The sequence below is a fragment of the Leguminivora glycinivorella genome, chromosome 17 (assembly GCF_023078275.1).
Source record: "Leguminivora glycinivorella isolate SPB_JAAS2020 chromosome 17, LegGlyc_1.1, whole genome shotgun sequence".
NCBI lineage: Eukaryota > Metazoa > Arthropoda > Insecta > Lepidoptera > Tortricidae > Leguminivora > Leguminivora glycinivorella.
The window spans coordinates 17,334,889-17,355,544 of record NC_062987.1 but is presented as its reverse complement, the minus strand read 5'-3'; the positions used below and the strand labels follow the sequence as shown (position 1 = coordinate 17,355,544).

General features: G+C 41.3%; 1 protein-coding gene across 5 annotated transcripts in view; it reads left to right on the top strand.

The window, feature by feature from the left end:
* Positions 1 to 20,656, top strand: part of LOC125235175 (protein PALS1) — a 246,351-nt gene that overhangs the window by 221,099 nt on the left and 4,596 nt on the right. For 4 of the 5 annotated variants that reach the window (XM_048141633.1, XM_048141632.1, XM_048141636.1 and 1 more), the window contains 10 exons: positions 3,693 to 3,888; positions 6,266 to 6,489; positions 7,493 to 7,660; positions 8,149 to 8,254; positions 8,521 to 8,618; positions 9,263 to 9,467; positions 11,377 to 11,509; positions 13,606 to 13,775; positions 19,500 to 19,664; positions 20,370 to 20,501. In XM_048141633.1, the coding sequence (XP_047997590.1) occupies positions 3,693 to 3,888; positions 6,266 to 6,489; positions 7,493 to 7,660; positions 8,149 to 8,254; positions 8,521 to 8,618; positions 9,263 to 9,467; positions 11,377 to 11,509; positions 13,606 to 13,775; positions 19,500 to 19,664; positions 20,370 to 20,501 (1,597 nt within the window). The remainder of the gene's footprint in view (positions 1 to 3,692; positions 3,889 to 6,265; positions 6,490 to 7,492; positions 7,661 to 8,148; positions 8,255 to 8,520; positions 8,619 to 9,262; positions 9,468 to 11,376; positions 11,510 to 13,605; positions 13,776 to 19,499; positions 19,665 to 20,369; positions 20,502 to 20,656) is intronic. The other variant, XM_048141634.1, reaches the window with a different exon arrangement.

Sequence of the window (20,656 nt, the reverse complement as noted above, 5' to 3'; positions counted from 1 at the left end):
ACTGAAAATATGGTTTTAGAAATTGAGAATCCTACTGGTCAATGCTCTACTGTAAAGGACCCTAGCGACATTTGTTCAATGTTTCTCGAACAATTCTGTCAAGAAAGTGACTCAAGTCGTACTGGGAACCCTGCTCTGTTAATACTTCGCTCGCACGTTAAAAAAATAGAAAATGACATGGTATTTGAGCAGGTTAACTCTAAAGAGATCACCAGTATGGTTAAGAAACTTAAATCAAAAACATCGAGCGGGTATGATGATATCCCTATCACGATTATAAAGGACAACATTGATGTCTTGGCAGGTCCACTTACATATTTATTTAATCAGTGCGTGGAAAATGCTGTGTTTCCAGACCAATTCAAGATAGCTAAGGTTCTCCCAGTGCATAAAAAAGGTTCGAAAACCGATCAGAAAAACTACAGGCCCATCTCAATGTTACCTACACTGTCCAAGCTGCTTGAAAGAGTGATGAAGGACAGGCTCACTAGGCACCTGTATCTCAACAAAATCATAAATGAGCGACAGTTTGGATATCAAAAGAGTAGAGGCACAAACGATGCAATTAGCACTCTTGTCGCGGACGTTGTCAGTCAACTCAACCTTAAGAAAAAGTAGCCGGTATTCTGCTTGATCTCAGCTCCGCTTTTGATATGGTCAATCATGACATACTGCTGAATAAGCTGGAGCACTATGGTGTTAGAGGTAGCTCGCTAGCCCTTTTCGATGCGTACTTAACAAACAGGAAGCTCTTTGTAGAGATTCAGTGGACTCAAAATCAGCACGAAAAGGCCTACAGATCACGAATTGCCAACACTCACAGAGGAGTTCCTCAGGGATCTATATTAGGACCTACATTTTTCATTATTTTTACCAACGACCTAATTAAGTACGTTGAGTACAACGTCCCCGATACTACTTTAGTTGTTTTTGCGGATGATACGAATGCTGTTGTAACAGCAAGCAGTATACCTGAACTAAATGTTAAGGTAAATTATGCCCTGGAGACATTCACTAGGTGGTTTCAAGCTAACGATTTGAAACTGAATGCCAAAAAAACTAACGTTATGCTATTTAGAACCACATCCAAAAATAAAGACGCCTTGCAGATCTACATGGAGGGTGACATGATAGATCAGGTAGAAAAAGCCAAATTTTTAGGCGTATACATAGATTCGTATCTGAACTGGAAGCCAGAAGTATCGGCTGTGATAAATGCAGTAAACAGTGCGTGCTATGCCCTCAGAAGTCTGAGAGATGAACTGCAACTGAATCAACTGAAAATGGTTTACCATGCTCTGGTTGAATCAAAATTGCGGTACAGTATTCAACTTTGGGGCAATAGTTACAAATATAACGTACAAGCTGCTTTCATTGCTCAGAAAAGAGCAATACGAATAATGGCAAGGGTTCCACAGGATACACCGAGTAAACAGTACTTTTTAGATTTTAAAATTTTAACTACTCCCAGCCTGTACATATTGATTTTACTCACGGACTTAGTTAAACACTTGCATTTAATTGAAACTTCAGATCAGAGGGACAGGCGTTTAGCTTCGAGGCGTAAAGACTTGCCCCATACAGTGAGCACCAGACTCAAAGTAGTGAAGCATGCGGCAGGTTACCAGGCTATTGTTCTTTTTAACAGATTACCTATCGAGTTGAAGTCTCTCACTAGTTGCCATATTTTCAAAAACAAACTGAAATCTTTCTTGTTAGAAAAGTGTTTTTATTCGGTGGATGAGCTTTAAGTAGAATAAATTGGACATGTCAAATTCTATAATTTACTATTTATAAATATTTATTGGGACATAATTTAATCTCATTATAATCAAATTTTATATCTTTATCGTAAATTGTACATTCTATGTTTTCCTTAGGTTTGTTTTAATGTATAATTATTGTAAATTGATTCCATGTTAGTGTTAAGTAATTTAGCTATAAGTCATTTCAAATACAATGTTATATTGTTTCTTGAATAAATACATACATACAATCATACATACAATCACGCCTGTATCCCATAAAGGGGTAGGCAGAACACATGAAACTACTAAAGCTTCAGTGCCACTCTTGGCAAATAAGGGGTTGAAAGAAAACGAAACTGTGACATTGCAGTGACAGGTTGCCAGCCTCTCGCCTACGCCACAATTTAACCCATATCCCATAGTCGCCTTCTACGACACCCACGGGAAGAAAGGGGGTGGTGAAATTCTTAACCCGTCACCACACAGAAATCTTGAATAAATAAATATCAAAATATCAAATACCCTCGACAGCGTAACAACATGGACCAACGCGCCATATTCGTGAACGGGTGCTGTTTGTGAAGACCGGTCTGTTTCAGCTAATAGGGGCTATGCTATTCTATGTAACATTAATTTTGAATGAGATTACGTTGAGGCACTCTGTTCGGTCCTTGTTTGTTTATTTTTCTTTCTGACTCTTGGAGACCATATACATCTCCAAGGAAAAAAGTAGATTAAGTATACATATATTTTTTTTTCCTTTGCTTAACACAACAAGAGTCTTTTACAACTCTAAAGTTATTTTAGTTATTCGGTTTTTTTCTTCATGTATAATTTTTTTAGATGTACTTTGACACTTAGAGACTCTATACATCTCTAACATCTCTTATTAATAATCATAATAGCTTTGTACTTTGTATAATTTCTTGTGTTAATATTTTTTTTTATGAATACTTTTGCTTATTAAATTGTATCTTGTTTTTTTTTTTTTTAATGCATGTTAAATATAAGATGTAATGTTTTGAAAAGAAGTGGCCCGCCGAGTTTCTTGCCGGTCCCATAGTGGATACCCTCCTCCAACTGAGGGGGGACTGAAATCTTCTCGAGGCTGAGGCGTAGGGTTAGAGCCGGCGTAGTTTTATTTGACGTTCATAAGCGCATTGTAATATGCCTACTTGGAAAATAAATATTTCATTTCATTTCATTTCATTTCAACATGGTGGTAAAGCAAAGTCTGCCGCCTTGAGAAGCAATTCTATGTTTTCCGTTTACTGAGTTGCAAGCACTATACTGTAGCAAGCTGTATAAAATCAGATTTAGACTAGATTAGGTTTAATGCAATAATGCGTTTTTATTATTAATAGAAAATATAGACATGCTTGTGTCTTTCATCGGGAATGGAATGGTCTCGTCACGGGTACGGTTCAGTTAATTGACATACGCATCCGGAAATACAGACCCATTAGTGGTCCATCGATCACTTCCGGTGTATGGGGAATGTATAAATCCTCGTCCGCATTTATACCGGATTATGTATGATGGAATATAAACCTGAACGGAATATAAAACTGTAAACGCTTATAATATTGTTTTATGCCTTCTGAATGATCTCGAGATTCTACCTACTATTTATAATATTGGATACCGAAATCAAACGCGTACAATGAAGTTTTAACTTACCTTCGACGTTTCAAGGATGGATCTGCCCTGTGGCCTAGGAGAAGACTAGCTAAAGTTGACATCAACTCTAGCTGCGCAAATTTTTTCGAAGTACCTGCTTGTGCCTACCTATAAAGTTTCGCTAAGTAATAGGTACTAAAAATACACTTTATATATAGTGTCCCACTGCTGGGCAAAGTCCTCCCCTGTTCTCTATCACTCATTACTGTTTTTTGCATAATTTAAAAATTATAAAATTAACCAAACCCCGTTCTTTCTTTACAGGAACAGCTCAGACAACGCAAAGAAGCGGAGGAGCGCGCGGCGGCTCAAAACGAGTTCCTGCGAACGTCGCTCCGCGGGTCCAACAAGCTCCAAGCCTTGGAGTCCACGCCCACTGGTGGGACCGCCTTCGTCAACGATGCCTACGACCCGTACGATGACGAGCTTGATGGCGAATCGACGCTTTACAATATTGTCGGTAAGTTTTCTATCCCTAATTAAACTTATAGCCAATAATGGAATAGGATAACGCTTATCGCTGTGAGGGGTCCAACAAGCTATAAGCATTGGAGTCTACTCCCATTGGTGGGACCGCCTTCGTCAACGTTACTTGCCCTGGAGCCCCCAAAACATCACACCCTTTTTCTAGAAGTCTGCACTTGTGATGTAGGTACGCGCACCACGAATATAAATTAGCTCGGACAATACGGCGATTTACGCCCTAGATGTTTAAACAAACAATCAACGGTTAAATTTAGCTCAATAAATTACAGCATGATATGTGGACTCCGTAAATTAAGCAACTACTGACCCATATGTGAATCATCCACATGAGTGGTTGTCAAAGGCGGTCAGACCGCTCGTCCGTTACAACAAAAACAATAGTCGTACTAGATTTATTTACACTTTCAGTTCACTTGTATAGGCTGTATGCCTAAGCAAACTGTTGCCTGCGATATTTCCGGAACGATACGACCTTCCAGAAAGGAGCTTTACTACTTCCATCTTTTAAGGCACTCATTTAGCCTTAAAGCTCGGCCACGTATGCGTGTTTTGAGAGCGTAGGCGGAACGTTAGCGGAGCGTCAGCGGAGCGCATTGATAGCGGTGCGCTGGACGAACGCTGGCGTTGCGCCCAGCGGACGCCGGCGGGAACTAACGAGCGCGGATTGCGAGCGGAATGAGCGCGGATTGCGAGCGGAACGCCGGCGGCGCACCGCTATCATTGCGCTCCGCTGACGCTACTCTATCAAAACGCTTTATGTGTGGCGGAGGTTTAAACGTCTATTGCAGACGGTTGACAGTGTAACATTCAAGAGGCACCTTTTTTGGTGACTTAGTAGACGATGCGAGACCGACATAGTCTGCCGCAGGACTGACAAGAGAAGGTTGCGGAAATCGTAAGGCACTGGATCCCATCAAATACGAGTAAGCTATGAGCCATTTTTGCGCTTTTGGTGGAGCCAGTGCCTACAGATTGTCAACGCTCACAAACTTGTCTGGTGTTTCGTGTGTCCATGGGCGGCGGTGGTCGCTTACCACCGGGTAATTTCTCTGCTTTATTGCTACATATAAACAGATGAACGATTCGCAATTATTTTGAAATGCATAATTACTTACTGTTATTTTCCCAACTACATGTCAAATAACAATAATCATTAATAAGGATAGTCATAACATTAGAAACCTTATTATCTTATGCTAATTTAACAGTGTAGGCGGTATCAAACCTGCAAACTAAACGGCCATCAAACATGATTTACATGATCAAAAACGTTTTCCCACAACTTACAAACCTTGAACTATTAATGATATAATACTTATAATGTATATGTACCATTTTTGGTATAGGGTCGATAAACTTGTTATATCACGCAGCATTATGTTAATGCGATTTTGTTTTATAATTAGATTCGTATTATTATTTTAAATGCATTGCCATATTTATCTGGGCTGCCATATGGTATCGCTATCATTGTCATCTAGTATGGTCATGATTGGATTGTAATGTATTTGTCACGACTTTAAGGCTAATTAGGTTAATGCTTGAATGCTCGATGTAAATTAATCTGTACCTGTTTTGTTGCACACTTGAAATCACGACGAAAATAAATTTGCTCTTAGGACATGAATTTAGTCGAGCCCAATGAACCACCTTGTGGCACGCCAATGAAACTTGTAACTAGGTCCAGGCGCTTGGTAGCACACAATTTAATTTACACAAAAAATACCTTCTCTGCTATCAAACATAAACCGACATCGTAAAAATTCTAGCAATTTCGGTACATACGTAGGTAGGCATTTTCAAAATTTGGGACCCCCCAATTAGCGTAAGTTGTTAACAAAAATTAACTCGCTGTCAGTTTTATGACGACAATAAGGCATAAAATCTGTCTAATAATTTACTTTTTTCACATTCTAAATGTAGATCATCGCTTAAAGTTTATGTAATTAACACAAAAACAATATTTTTATAGAAATTTCATGCTTAGTTATCGTCACAAAACTGACACTGAGTTAATTTTAAAAATTACGCTAATTGGGGGATCCCAAATTCCGAAAATTCTCAGGTACAGTATTGAAGTTTATTTGAAGTTAAGGTAAAGGCAAGGCACATTATATTTATATATCTACATATATCCGAATCTAGCTGGAATAGTTAATTAGGTTTAATATAACAGTTATTAGTTGGTCATTTACCTAAAAAATGTGTTTTATAAATTCACGCTGCACTGAAACCGCTAGCAAAGTAGGTACGATATCTGATCATAAATCATCTCTTATTCTCTTCTGTATCAAAAACATAGTTACAAAAAAATCATATCGTTGAACACCGAATTTTTCTAATTCTTCCAGATTACCAAGAAGTATCAGCAGCGCTCACTCGCATCCAAAAGGCGCTGGGGTCGGCCGGGGAGTCGGCGCTGGCGGCGCGGGTGGCGGGCGCGGCCAGCGCGCTGCTGTGTCCGGAGCTGCGGACGGCTCTCTGGACGCGGACCGCCGTGCTGACGGCGGCGAGGCATGAGAGGCCGGGGCTGGCGCCCCCTGTTACGCATAGGGCCACGGAGCGGCTAAAAGAAGTAAGTTAAGTTATTAGGTTGATATTTATGAGTGGTCAGGGTATTTGTGATATGAGCTGCGGACCGCGCTAGGCACGACGACCACCGTGCTGACGGCGGCGAGGCACGAGCGTCCGGGGCTAGCGCCGCCGGTTACGCATAGGGCCACGGAGCGGCTAAAAGAAGTAAGTTGTGGGGTTTACATTTACGAGTGGTCACGGTGTTTGTGATCTGAACTGCGGAATTCTCTCGGCATGAGGACCGCTGTGCTGACGACGGCGAGGCAGAAGCGTCCTGGGCTGGCGCCGCAACAAAGCGGCTAAAATAAGTAATTTTATCCCGATATAGCCCGACACGATTCTAACCCGATTATATTAGCGACGCTCAATGGAGTCGACAAAACGTTCGGACGAAGTTGGCACTAGTGGAACTGGTTAACACCTTTCTCCAAAGCTTTTGACTCTAGTTGATGTCATACGTTTGTGTGTGTGGAAAGATAATAAATCTAGAACGACACTCGACATTTGAGACCAAGGCCTGAGGCACACCTCGGACACTGGCGATTAAATATATGAAAGAGGCGCGTTCCTAGCACACAGTCTAAGCTCGTGTAGGTGAACGCGCTATGCTTGTATGAGTGACATATGACAGGTCGACTGTTCGCGTTTTTGACAGACGGTAACTGTGAGGTAACCGAGAAGGGGTGGGCGGCACTTTCAGCGGGGAGCGGGAGTGGCCATGCTGTATGATAATACTCTTTATTATACTGTGCCTGAGGAGATACACTTTCCTCAAAAGACAAATGCTCCAGTAGGAGTGTTAGCTGTTACTCTAAAGGTGACTGAATGAGATCTGAAGACTATCAAGAATCCTATCTTTTAAAACTGATATCGAGGTGTTCAGATATTGAACCGATTTATGGTGACCTTCCAGCAGCTTGGACCAGATGATTTTAAACTTGCCGTGGTTTAATTAATTTTATGATAATCATGATATAAACCTTCTCCATCTTATTTCCTTACAGTGTATGGACGTAGTAGGCGCTCATACAACAACGGGCGGCGTGGCGGCCGCGCTCTGTGCCGAGCTGCTAGCCGCGCTGGGCAGCTTGGAGCTGGAGTCGCTTCTGCAAGCGCACGACCAGGCTGCAGCACTGCTGGACCCGGCTAGCTTCACGAGGAAGAGAACTAAGGTGAGAGAAAGAAGATCTGAAGTACCTATAACTAAGACCTGATACTGGTGTAGCTTCTGCATAGAGACGAAAGACCACGCTGCAATGTTTCAGGATTAGGTACCTATATAATGTGATCCAACGAAGATTCCCACAGGCTTGCCTAAAATTGATCATTAGAGAAGTACCTAATGTTAAGGTAGGTTTATTTTTGCTTAGTGTTGCCTAGCAGAAATTTTCACCAGCCGGCGCTCGTACTGGTACCTATTTAATGGGAGATAACGAAGATCAGTCTTTTTAAGCATCCAAGAGGGCTAATGCATAATTAATGAAGGTATGAAGGTTCAATTGCAGATGATCAGACTTGTCAGCTTCTCAAGGAGACAAAGATTCTGCATTTTGAATAACAATCGTTAGGTGTTTTCAATAATTTCACTTGCTTAGATCTTGAATAAGACAGATATTTACCAGTAAGAAACAGATAAACTAACAATGTTTGTTTTTCGCAGACTGGCAACAATCTAAATCACAAAGACGAGAAAGCTTTAACTGCGCCCGACGACCCCGGCGAACACATCAAAATCATCAAAATAGAAAAGACTAATGAACCACTTGGTAATTCCTAATCTAATACCTCCTGCCCAGGGCTTTTGTCCTGAAAGCCAAAAGGAATTCCTACTGTTAAAAAGATTAAATAAAAATAAACTTAGAGATATTCATTTTCATTTATTTATTCAAGCTTTACTAAGCCTCGCAAAATTAAAAGCCTTTCGAATTGAGAGCCTAAGATGTTGTTTACCGTTTTATGATATTTATGATGTTTTTGATACGTTAAGTTCTTTGGAAATGGTGTTCTAAGATATATTATTTTATAATTCCAGGTGCTACAGTGAGAAATGAAGGAGAAGCGGTTATTATCGGTAGGATAGTGCGCGGCGGCGCGGCCGAGAAGTCAGGGTTATTGCACGAGGGAGATGAGGTAAGGAAAACCGTTAATAATGATAATGAAGAGGATGATGATTAATGTAATGACTTTGACCAGGGTGATTGTGATGAATTGATGATGAAGGGGTATGCTTTGATTATAATGACGATGATTATGATGGATAGGATGACGATTAAAGTGATGTAGTTGACAAAGGCGATAGTGATCGGGTATGCCTTAAGATAAATTAATTTGTTAATGAATCATAGGGTCCAAAATTAATGGATTGCCGGAAACAATGATGTCTGAGTAAGAAAAATAAATATTAAATATTGGGAGACATCTTAGATAGATAGGAAACTGATTATAGTGTAAATCAAAACTGAAGATGAGATTTAAATGAAATGGATTTCTGAAAAACGGGACCATCTTTCGTAATGGTATTGTTTAAAGGCTAGAAATGTATAGGTATACAAATCTACTGCTAGCAAGTTTCATCGACGATTTTTGTATCTACCAGCAGCGGCTGGTCCATACAAGCCGATTCCCACCGGTTTGCCTAAAATTGATTACTAGTAAAGTAGGTACCTAATGTTACTAGGTAGGTTTCTTCTTGCTTTGGCGTTGCCTAGCAGAAATTTTCACCAGCCGCCACTGGTATCTACCACAACAACGCTAACTCTATTGGTATGTTACAGCTTTTAGAAGTAAACGGTGTGGCTATGCGAGGGAAGTCAGTCCACGAAGTGTGTCAAGTGCTGGGTTCGTTATCTGGCACGTTAGCCATGGTGGTGGCAGTGAGAGGAGAACGTGTGAGGCCCCCTGCGCCGCGCGTGCTACATGTGCGGGCCCACTTCGACTACGATCCGGAGGACGATGTGTATATACCTTGTCGGGAATTAGGTGAGTGGCCATAATACAATTGTAATCAGTTCAGTAGATGACTGATGAACATCGTCTCTATTCATTAGTCGTGTCTAATGCGCGCAGCGGTGCAGTCGCATTGATGATTTAATTCATATAATTACGAAATCGCGCGGCTCGTCCGCTGCCGGTATTTGACGCGATGGCAGACTCTAAACGGAGGCAACCTGTCGTGAACGAGTTCCTCGCCTTTCTTCAAGAAAGAGATAAGCTCATTCTGGAAGGGGCGATGGATGCGGAGAATGCTGTCCAGATGAATTCGCGTGCATCAAGGTTCACTGTCGAAGACATCTGCGAAGCGAAGAGAGTGTTGTGCGAGTCCCTAGGAATCGCCGGCACCTACGTTCCTCACCGGAGAGGAGATGAAACCGGGAAGAAGAGCCTTGAAGATATTATGAAGATCTTCAAGGAGTACAAGGACCGAATTCCGGAGTTTGTGGCGACAGATATCTCCATCATTCCGTCGTGCGATCCGGATGACGTCAACGTTCGCAGCTTGTTAAGGGAAATCGTGGCCCTAAAAACAAGTTTAGCTGTAGTTATTACAAGGTTTGAAACCAGCTTGCAAACAATCGCCGAGTTACGTGACGAAATTAGTTGTTTACGTAATGCTCCTGCTCGGTCAGCGGTTTCAGACCTGACGTCCGATCATCGACCTGACAACACTAGTGTCGAGTCAGGTAGTTTGCGCGTTGACACAATTAAAAATGTCGCACGCGCCGCTCCGCCGCCCGCGCGCCCCCCGCGCGTGCGGCCGCCTCCCCTCACGTCGAGCTCACGTCAGCGGGTATATGCTGATGTAGCCGCCCTAGCCGGTCAACGCAACGCCGCAGCGAACCGGGTCAACGCACCTGCAAAGGTGTGTGAAGAACGGGCTCCAATCAAGGAGAAGTCCTCCCGCGCCGATGTGGATAAGGAGGGGTTCACACTGGTGCAAAGGAAGAGCAAGGCGCGTAGGGCGCCTCGTAAGACTCTGTGTGGTACCGCGGAGCCGATTACTTCTGGTCTGCGAGTTGCTACACCGAGTAAAGCGCTCTACGTGTCGCGCTTGCATTACTCCGCAGGGGCTGATGAGGTGGTGGAGTACGTTCGCCGGAAGACTGGCTATACGCTGAGGGTGCAACAGCTGCAGTCGCGCCACTACGTGCACTTCACTTCATTTGTTGTGCGCGTGCCGCGCACGCTGCAGGACACCATCGCGTGCGCAGACTTCTGGCCGAAGGGTGTGGTATTTCGGCGGTTCCGGGGCAACCTGCCGAATCCTACACCGAGTCAGACGACGCAACGGAGCCACGCTGTTACGTCGTCGCCCAAACCTAATGTTTAATTTGTATTCTTTTTTGTAATATTTATCGTTTATGTCTTGTTTTGTATTTTGTAGTTTCACAGTGCCTTAGTGTAAACTGTAATGCTGTGTTACTTTTTTGATTAAATAAATAAAATAAATAAATAAATAAATAAATAACAACTTTTAAAATTCTGTTCCGGAATGACCTACAAATTCACAATTACATTTCGTAAAATCTTTCCAACCTTTGGAACAGTAGCTTGTGAGAATAGACTCTATCATTAGTTCTGTAGAAAGCATCCAACTGCTAATTTTGATTGTGAAAGTGACGTACACCTATCTTGCACCACAACTCAATGGATTTGGTCGCTATTTGCATTGATAAATAAATGGCGTTCACCGTTTTCTGCACAGCTACGCGCTACGCTCAGTTAGAGGTCAGTTTGTGATTATAAAACATTAAAAAACTCGTTGCTCGAAACCAAAGAGGATAGAGTATTAGTACGGAGTTATATAATTACGTCTTTGCTCGAAACTTAACAACCTCCGGTTAGTTAGGTATGTCCTATCGACACACTTAAATATAATATTTCGTTACAGGTATCAGCTTCCAAAAAGGAGACGTGCTGCACGTGATCAGCAGAGAAGACCCGAACTGGTGGCAGGCGTTCCGCGAAGGCGAGGAGGACCAGACCCTCGCCGGCCTCATTCCCAGCCAAGCCTTCCAGCACCAGTTAGTATTTGTTTGATTCTTTAGTAAGTACTAAGATCAAGTGATCTTGGCTTTATATGGCCTGTAAGTAGTGCCTACGCTAAGTTACTAGAGATGGGCCGAATATTCGGTATTCGGCAAGTTTTTCAATGTTCGTATTCGGCCGAATAATTCGGTTATATTGCCGAATATTGACCGAATAAACAAAGTAAATAAATAGCGTAAGTTATTTCGTTTTTCATCGGTAATGACATCCTATTTCAGCATTCTAAGGAAACACCAAAGGGAGATAGAATGCGTTAAAATATAAGTACCTACAATAATTATGAAAGTAAAAATAACGTAGCTGAAGAAACAGAAACCAAAATTTTCTTATGCATTAAATTATAGGATCATTAAGAGCCTAAGTACAGTCAACCAATTGGAACCCTAGGCCACTGTAGAACTATGTCATAGTGACGTTATAAATCAGATTGTAAGAAATCTCTTACTGCTTGTCATTTTGACATGGTTGTAGAGTAGCCTAGGGTTCCAATTGGTTGACTGTACCCATTACCAATCATTGAAAAGTTTTTAACTCTATAAGCCAGGATTTAAAATATGGCGGAACCGAATATTCGGCCGAATGTTCGGTTCGGTAACAGCTGAACGCAATGTTCGGCCGAATATTCGTATTCGGTAAAGTCCGTATTCGGTCCATCTCTAGTTTGTACTCTGTATGTTGTTTTACATATACTGCTCCCATCAGGCGGCTCGTCTGCTCGTTTCACAGAGAACCTCCTATAGAGTGGCAGTCTTGTATATTTGGTTCGCGATACGAGTCACCAGTGTTTGGGGTGCGAGGAGCGGGGGGAATGTGTTAAGCGCGCTGTGATTGGCCGTTTCAAGGACGGCGGGCAGTCGCGCCAGATGAAAAGGGACAGAAGTATGACTGTCCCTCTACTGACGCGTAAGTGGCCAATGTAAGTTATATGCCGGCTCTGAATAAATTATAAATATGACTTATTTGTGGAATGTAATGCCGTCTATTTTTAAATTTGAGCTTCTTGAACATTTCACATACAGGTGGACATCTTTAAGGCATCAAAATACCCTTTTCCAATTTTTTTTGTATTCGAAAAACAGTCGCTGCTTTCGGGTCTGTTACTTGGTCGATACTGATCGGGCACGGCGAGCGCCCGCGCTTATATCAGTGCAAATACTAGGAAGGCTGGCGACCGCGAGTCGTCTTGTAATAGATGTCTATAGGGGTTGGTCTGTGGCTCGTTTGCTGCTTAATAGGTATCATAAAAAAATACAAAACTTAATCGGTGGTGATGCCTTTGCTTCGCTGTAGACGAGCATAAAATATGTACTTTTCCTGTGAACACTTCTCAGAACTCCCAACAGATCTGAATAGTTAACGAAAGATTCTAGGGATCGCCAATTTATTTTCTACTTAAGTATTTACAGAATACAGTATTCCGTTGAACATTCACTTTACAATGATTCCAGCAACGACTTCATATAATCCTTGCTAATTTTGTTCCGGATTATACTTATGTCCCTGTATCAGCCAAAGACCTTTACAGGGGACAGCGCAATCACATTTTTTGCCTAAATTGAACCTTATCACTGAGACAGAAAGGTGATCGTATCAGACTAGCGATAACGGTCCACATGAGAGGGCATTGTTTGGGCTGGTGTCCCTCTCGCACGTGTGGCCAGTGTTAATGAGGTTATCATAGTAGTAGTATTTTTATGTGTATACATATTACTTGAATTTATAACTTCTTATATTATTTTCGTGTTATATTCAAACTAGGGTTTCGATATATTTTAAAGAATTGGCAAATGATTATAATGTAATTATTTTGATACCAATAAATCAAAGATTTGTATAATTAAAAAATACCTTCAATTAGGAATTACTAGATTTGGTAGTAACTTTGAAAATTGACTGGTATCCCCTTTTTTTTTGAAAAATGACAGTGATGACGTCACTGAATAATGTTGAAATTGTCAGTAAGTGCGAGAGGGACACCAGCCCAAACAATGCCCTCTCATGTGGGTACACTTTTTGACCTAACTACTCATTCTGGCTTAACTATCATCAGCGCCATAATTGTAAATTGCAGACGGGAGTCCATGAAGCTGACGCTAGCGGGCGAGGTGGCGGCGCGGGACAAGCCGCGCAAGGGCGGCACGCTGCTGTGCGCGAAGAAGCCGCCGCGCAAGAAGAAGGGCAAGAAGGCCACCAGCGAGGCCGGCTACCCGCTCTACTCCACCTCCACCGGCGAAGGTGAGGGTGAGGACATTGTTCACTTTACTGCTGTCTACATTGTCCTAGCGCATCTCGGACACTGGCGATCAAATATATGAAAGAGGCGCGTTCCTAGCACACATTCTAAGCTGGTGTAGGTGAACGCGTACCATGATTGTATGAGTGAGATATGATAGGTCGACTGTTCGCGTTTTTGACATGCGGTAACTGTGACGTAACCGAGAGGACCGGGCGGCACTTTCAGCGGGGAGCGGGAGTGGCCATACTGTACGATAGTAGGTACTTTTTATTATACTGTTGTCCTAGTGTATAGTTTGCCGTATGTGGACTGGTCTGAATGGCTGTATAAAACCAAAGAGGATCGAGTATTATAGAGAGTTACTGTCGAAGTAAAATGTGTAATCACAGTGCATAGACTGCCATCTCTCGACACGGGCTTAAAACTTTTGAACATCAGTTTTTTCAATTTGGCCCATTATCTTAGCACAATAAGTGTTAAAATGTCATATTTTTATTGGCGCCATCTAGCCGAGCGTTCCCCAAAGGTGTAACGCCATCTTGGCTAACGTACCTTTTTCATTATGGTTTTGAGGTACGTTTTTTCTTAGACTATATCCGTCTATACGGAGCATCGTAGCCAGATCTACGGAAAAGTCTGTAGATCTACGGATTTCGGGGCTTCAACACAGACCTACGGATTTTTTGAAATTTCTACGGAATTCCAATAAACACAATTTTTTACTAAATTATACATGTAAGCAATAAAGATATTGTGACATACAATTTTTTTTAAGATTATGAATTTTTAAGACTGTCTGTTGCCGGCCTTAATTCGGACTATAGAGTCTGGCTAGCCAAATATTGTTGACAGATATTTCCTTGTGGTATCACCAATTGTCTATGGTTTAAAAAAAAGGCTAAAAGTCTGCTGTCAATTTATGTCACTTATTCAAATTGTTCGCGGGTTATTAAGGGTAAATCTTAAATATTATAACAATGACGATACCAAGCGAGGTCCGCAATTTGCTGTTTAAGCTAATAAATAATTACAACCAAGAGCGAAGTCGACGTGAAGCGGCATATAATGAAAAACTGCAATGTTTACAAGTCGTAAACAATATAGTAGGTTGGTGCTCTATTAATATTTTGATACTTTAAGTACTAGTTCTAACATTTGCCTATAACTTTGATTAAGTATGTGAATATAATAAAACTTAAATCTCATAAACAGGAAAAGAGTGTAAAAACAAGGAGAAACTCGAAGCTCTGGAAAGCATTAATAAAATAAAAATATTGGAACGTAACGACTTACTTACGAAAAACCAATATTTAGAAGAAATCAGTGAAGTGACTGGTCAGTAGTAATTTGATATAAAAATATAAAAAATAAAATAAATAATATAATTTAGCCTATATACGTTCCACTGCTGGGCACAGGCCTCCTCTCATGTCTGAGAGGGCTCGGGCTATATAGTCTCCACGCTAGCCCAATGCGGGTTGGAGACTTCACATAAATCTTTGAATTTCTTCGCTGATGTATGCAGGTTTCCTCACGATGTTTTCCTTCACCGTAAAGCTAGTGGTACATATTAAATGATATTTCGTACGTATGTTCCGAAAAACTCATTGGTACGAGCCAGGATTTGAACCTGCGACCTCCGGATTGAAAGTCGGGCGTCATCGTCATATCCACTCGGCCACCACTGCTTATATGGCAATAAAAATATAAAATATATAAAAATATCTTGGTGAAACATGTCTATATATGAGCGGCAAAAATGTCGATAGTGCATTTTCTTTACCTACCTACTTAACATATTAAACAGACATTTGAAATAAAACTCTTTTAAACGGATTAATCGCGTATATTAACATCATGACCTACGTTTCGAGCCCTTTACAGCACTCGTCTTCACAGGTGCTACCCCTAAGACAGACATTTGAACCTTAAAAAATGTCAATTACCACCATTAATTGGATCAAATGCTAACAGATTTTGTCAAATTTCTGTACATATATTAGCAATTTCTATTGATTTTCAATATAAGTGTGCACAGAAAACAAAAATATTTTCTAGTATCAAAACTATATCTCCTACTATACCAAATGTGACCAGCCCTAGATTTTTTGAATTTCCCGCCAAAAGTTGGGGCAATATTTCATTAGCCACACTCTAGCGACTATTTATACTTTTGCGTTTCGTTACACGCCGCTCACGCTGTACAAGATCTAACTTTCTAAGGCTACACTAATGTAGTAAAAGGGAACGGAATTGAAGCGTACCAATAGTGTAGGTACGCACTGTAATAATATTATTATGGCGAAAAAGTAGAAGTGCTACATACACTTCTACTTTTCATTACTCATTATTTATGCTTCAATATAGTCTGTCAAACAGAGGTGTGTCACAGTAAAAAGGCGCGAAATTGTAATTCTTCGTGTCTTTTAATTATCCTATTTTTTTTTTTAATTTTCCGCTTTTTCTAGAGATGGAATCGGCCATAAAAACTTAAAAGAAAAGTCTGTAGAACTACGGATTTTTTAAATTGCAATCTACGGAATTCTACGGATATTTTGGCCGCAGCCTACAGATTTACAGAATTATAATCTGGCAACACTGATACGGAGTTACATATGTCTTTGCCTTTAACGAAGTTCGATACGATATATCACTACTAGATTAGACTTGTCGTGGAATGCTCCATACAAATTTCCACTCCCCATTTTAGGGAAGTGGGGGGCTCTAAAGAGATATAAAGTATGTCTGTGTCACTCTCCATTCCTTCAACTATCTCCACTTAAAAAAATCACGTCAATTAGTCACTCCGTTTTGGCGTCAAAGACTAACAAAAAAGCAGAAACACGCACTTTCCTTTTTATAATATGACTAGCTTTTACCCGCGGCTTCGCCCGCGTAATAAAAGTATTCTTATTCAAACGTTTACAAAAAATAAGATTTTCATTTGGATCCGTAGGTTTCTATGTAGGTACATTTGTCCGCAATTATTTCGATTAAGGTGCAGCGGGGCATTATACTTCTACATGTATCCACTGAACACGCTTACCATATATATTCCCCGTCCCCGTCCCTCCCCTATCCCTATTTCTATCCCTATCCCTATCCCTATCCCTATCCCTATCCCTATCCCTATCCCTATCCCTATCCCTATCCCTATCCCTATCCCTATCCCTATCCCTATCCCTATCCCTATCCCTATCCCTATCCCTATCCCTATCCCTATCCCTATCCCTATCCCTATCCCTATCCCTATCCCTACTATCCCTATCCCTATCCCTATCCCTATCCCTATCCCTATCCCTATCCCTATCCCTATCCCTATCCCTATCCCTATCCCTATCCCTATCCCTATCCCTATCCCTATCCCTATCCCTATCCCTATCCCTATCCCTATCCCTATCCCTATCCCTATCCCTATCCCTATCCCTATCCCTATCCCTATCCCTATCCCTATCCCTATCCCTATCCCTATCCCTATCCCTATCCCTATCCCTATCCCTATCCCTATCCCTATCCCTATCCCTATCCCTATCCCTATCCCTATCCCTATCCCTATCCCTATCCCTATCCCTATCCCTATCCCTATCCCTATCCCTATCCCTATCCCTATCCCTATCCCTATCCCTATCCCTATCCCTATCCCTATCCCTATCCCTATCCCTATCCCTATCCCTATCCCTATCCCTATCCCTATCCCTATCCCTATCCCTATCCCTATCCCTATCCCTATCCCTATCCCTATCCCTATCCCTATCCCCATCCCTATCCCTATCCCTATCCCTATCCCTATCCCTATCCCTATCCCTATCCCTATCCCTATCCCTATCCCTATCCCTATCCCTATCCCTATCCCTATCCCTATCCCTATCCCTATCCCTATCCCTATCCCTATCCCTATCCCTATCCCTATCCCTATCCCTATCCCTATTACTATACCTATCCCTATCCCTACCCTTATCCCTGTTCCGGCTCGTCCCCTCCCGTCTCGTCCCGTCCCGCCCCGCCCCGCCCCGTCCCTGTTCCTGTCCCTGTCAAATTATCATGTTAGGCGGTGAATTTTGAAAAATCCTTTCTTAGTGCTCTTCTAAGGAACTTACGTGTAATTTGAAATCTCTTGAACCAGAAGTAAACATAAAAAAGAAATCCATATGGCTATTTTCGATATTTAAACAGGGGAAAAGGTATTTCACTTCCGCCACGTCAGATTTTAAAAACGTTGTATTTATCGTGATCAGCGACCCGATAAACCATAAAAACGATACCCATATTGGTTTTTTGACATTATCACCCCTTTTCACCCTTTTAAATGGTACATTTTTAAAAAACTTGAAACACGTATTTAGTCATATGTCTTTAGCAATCCTCCTGTGAAGTTTCGCATAAAACAGTGAAACTAACATTGTTTCCCCATACAAACTTTGAACCCCCATTTGACCCCCTTAGGAGGCGAATTTTGAAAAATCCTTTCTTAGTACTCCTTTACACTATATAAGGAACCAACGTGCCAAATTTGACATCTCTAGGACCAGCGGTTTCAGCTGTGCGTTGATATGTCCGTCAGTCTATATATTTTTTTATATTTAAACCCCATTGCACCACAACAGGGGAGAAGGTATTTCACTTCCGCCTCGTTAGATTTAAAAAACGTTGTATTTATCGTGATCAGCGACCCGATAAACCATAAAAACGATACCCATATTAGTTTTTTGACTTTATTAACCCCTTTTGACCCTTTTAGGGGTAAAATTTTCAAAAAAATCTGAAACACGTATTAAGTCATATGTCTTAAGGAATCTTCCTGTGAAGTTTCGAATAAAATAGTCAAACTAATCTTGTTTCCCCATACAAACTTTGAACCCCCATGTGACCCCCTTAAGAGGTGAATTTTGGAAAATCCTTTCTTAGCGCTCCTCTACACTACATAAGGAACCTACGTGCCAAATTTAAAATCTCTAGGACCAGTGGTTTCGGCTGTGCTTTGATATGTCCGTCAGTCAATATATTTTTTTGATATTTAAACCCTTTTGCACCACAACAGAGGAGATGATATTTCAATTCCGCCTCATTAGATTTTTAAAACGTTGTATTTATCGTGATCAGCGACCCGATAAACCATAAAAATGATACCCATATTGATTTTTTTACTTTATCACCCCCTTTTCACCCTTTTAGGGGTTAAATTTTCAAAAAACCTGAAACACGTATTCAATCATATGTCTTAAGGAATCTTCCTGTGAAGTTTCGAATAAAATAGTCAAACTAATCTTGTTTCCCCATACAAACTTTGAACCCCCATTCGACCCCCTTAGGAGGTGAATTTTGGAAAATCCTTTCTTAGTGCTCGTCTACACTATATAAGGAACCTACGTGCCAAATTTGAAATCTCTAGGACCAGCGGTTTCGGCTGTGCGTTGATATGTCAGTCAGTCAGTCAGTCAGTCAGTCAGTCAGTCAGTCAGTCAGTCAGTCAGCTTCTTCTTTTATATATTTAGATAGTATGGATATCCGGCTCATTTCGCCGAAGTTTAAGAAATAAGATAAATATCTGCATGTAACTTCGTAAAGGCGGAGACAAGAGCACACTCGATCACTCCATAAAAAATTCTAAGCGTTAAAAAAGATGTAGGTATCTTCTATTCATGTCAGTAAATATCTTGCTTTGGTTTTGTTTTGACAAAAGGTTTCTTATCATCGAAAATGCATCTCTAAACCATGAAATCTTCTTCCAGATTACGAACAAGAAGAAATCCTGACGTACGAAGAAGTGGCACTATACTACCCGCGGGCGTCACATAAAAGGCCTATAGTCCTAATCGGGCCTCCCAACATCGGTCGACACGAGCTCAGGCAAAGACTAATGGAAGACAGTGAGAGATTCGCAGCGGCTGTACCACGTAAGTGTTTATATGACTAAGGGCCGGTTGCACCAAACCGTCTGTCACCGTCAAAACATTCGTTAAATTTTATTGTATGGAAAGTTCCATAGACCTCTGCTGCGTGACGATGATGTGTCTGTCAAATGTGGTTGATGCAACTGGCCCTAAGTGTCCTAAATAGTCCACAAAAACCGTACCACATTATCCGTAAAATGTGCATAATTCCTCTCCTTTTCATGACATCTACATCAATTGTTTTTTACCAATCGAGGGGTGAGCGGTCAAACCCGATAAGTTGAGCAAAACTGTTTTTTAAATTCGAACTAATTGCAATTTTCGCAATGATCGTATTTCAGTTAAAAATAATCTCGATTTATCGGGTTTTACCTTCAAACCCTCGCAATATTCAAGGAACTCATCATTCGCCTTATGTGTCGTCTCCTTTCATCTACAGTTTTATAAACTGGTTTCTTATTAATGTTCTCGGAGCTCACACATCATTAGCCATATAATGCATGTTCCTCTTTTCACCTCTCCAACTTCATCAATTACCCAGTGTTCATCCTTATCATACACGTCTCAATTTTTGTCAGATGTTTTCTCACAAATCGTTCTTGAATATGTACTTATGACACGTCACGGTCATATATCATTTCTCTCCTATCCACCTCTTCATCTTTACCAGTTGGATTGGATTCTCAAAAATGTTGTCTGACATTTCAGACACGTCAAGGCCGCGGAAAGACCACGAGGTGCCAGGCCAGGATTACCACTTCATCTCACGCACGCAGTTCGAGGCAGACATCCTGAACAGGAAGTTTGTGGAACACGGAGAGTACGAAAAGGCTTACTATGGTAAGGCTAATTCCGTTTTTACACTGTCCGATCCGATATCGGATGTCGGAAGGATTGCAATGGAAAAATCCAAGATGGCGCCTGTCATGTATGGGATATCGGTCCTACGTCCGATATCGGATCGGATAATGTGAAAATTGGGGACCGGCATATGA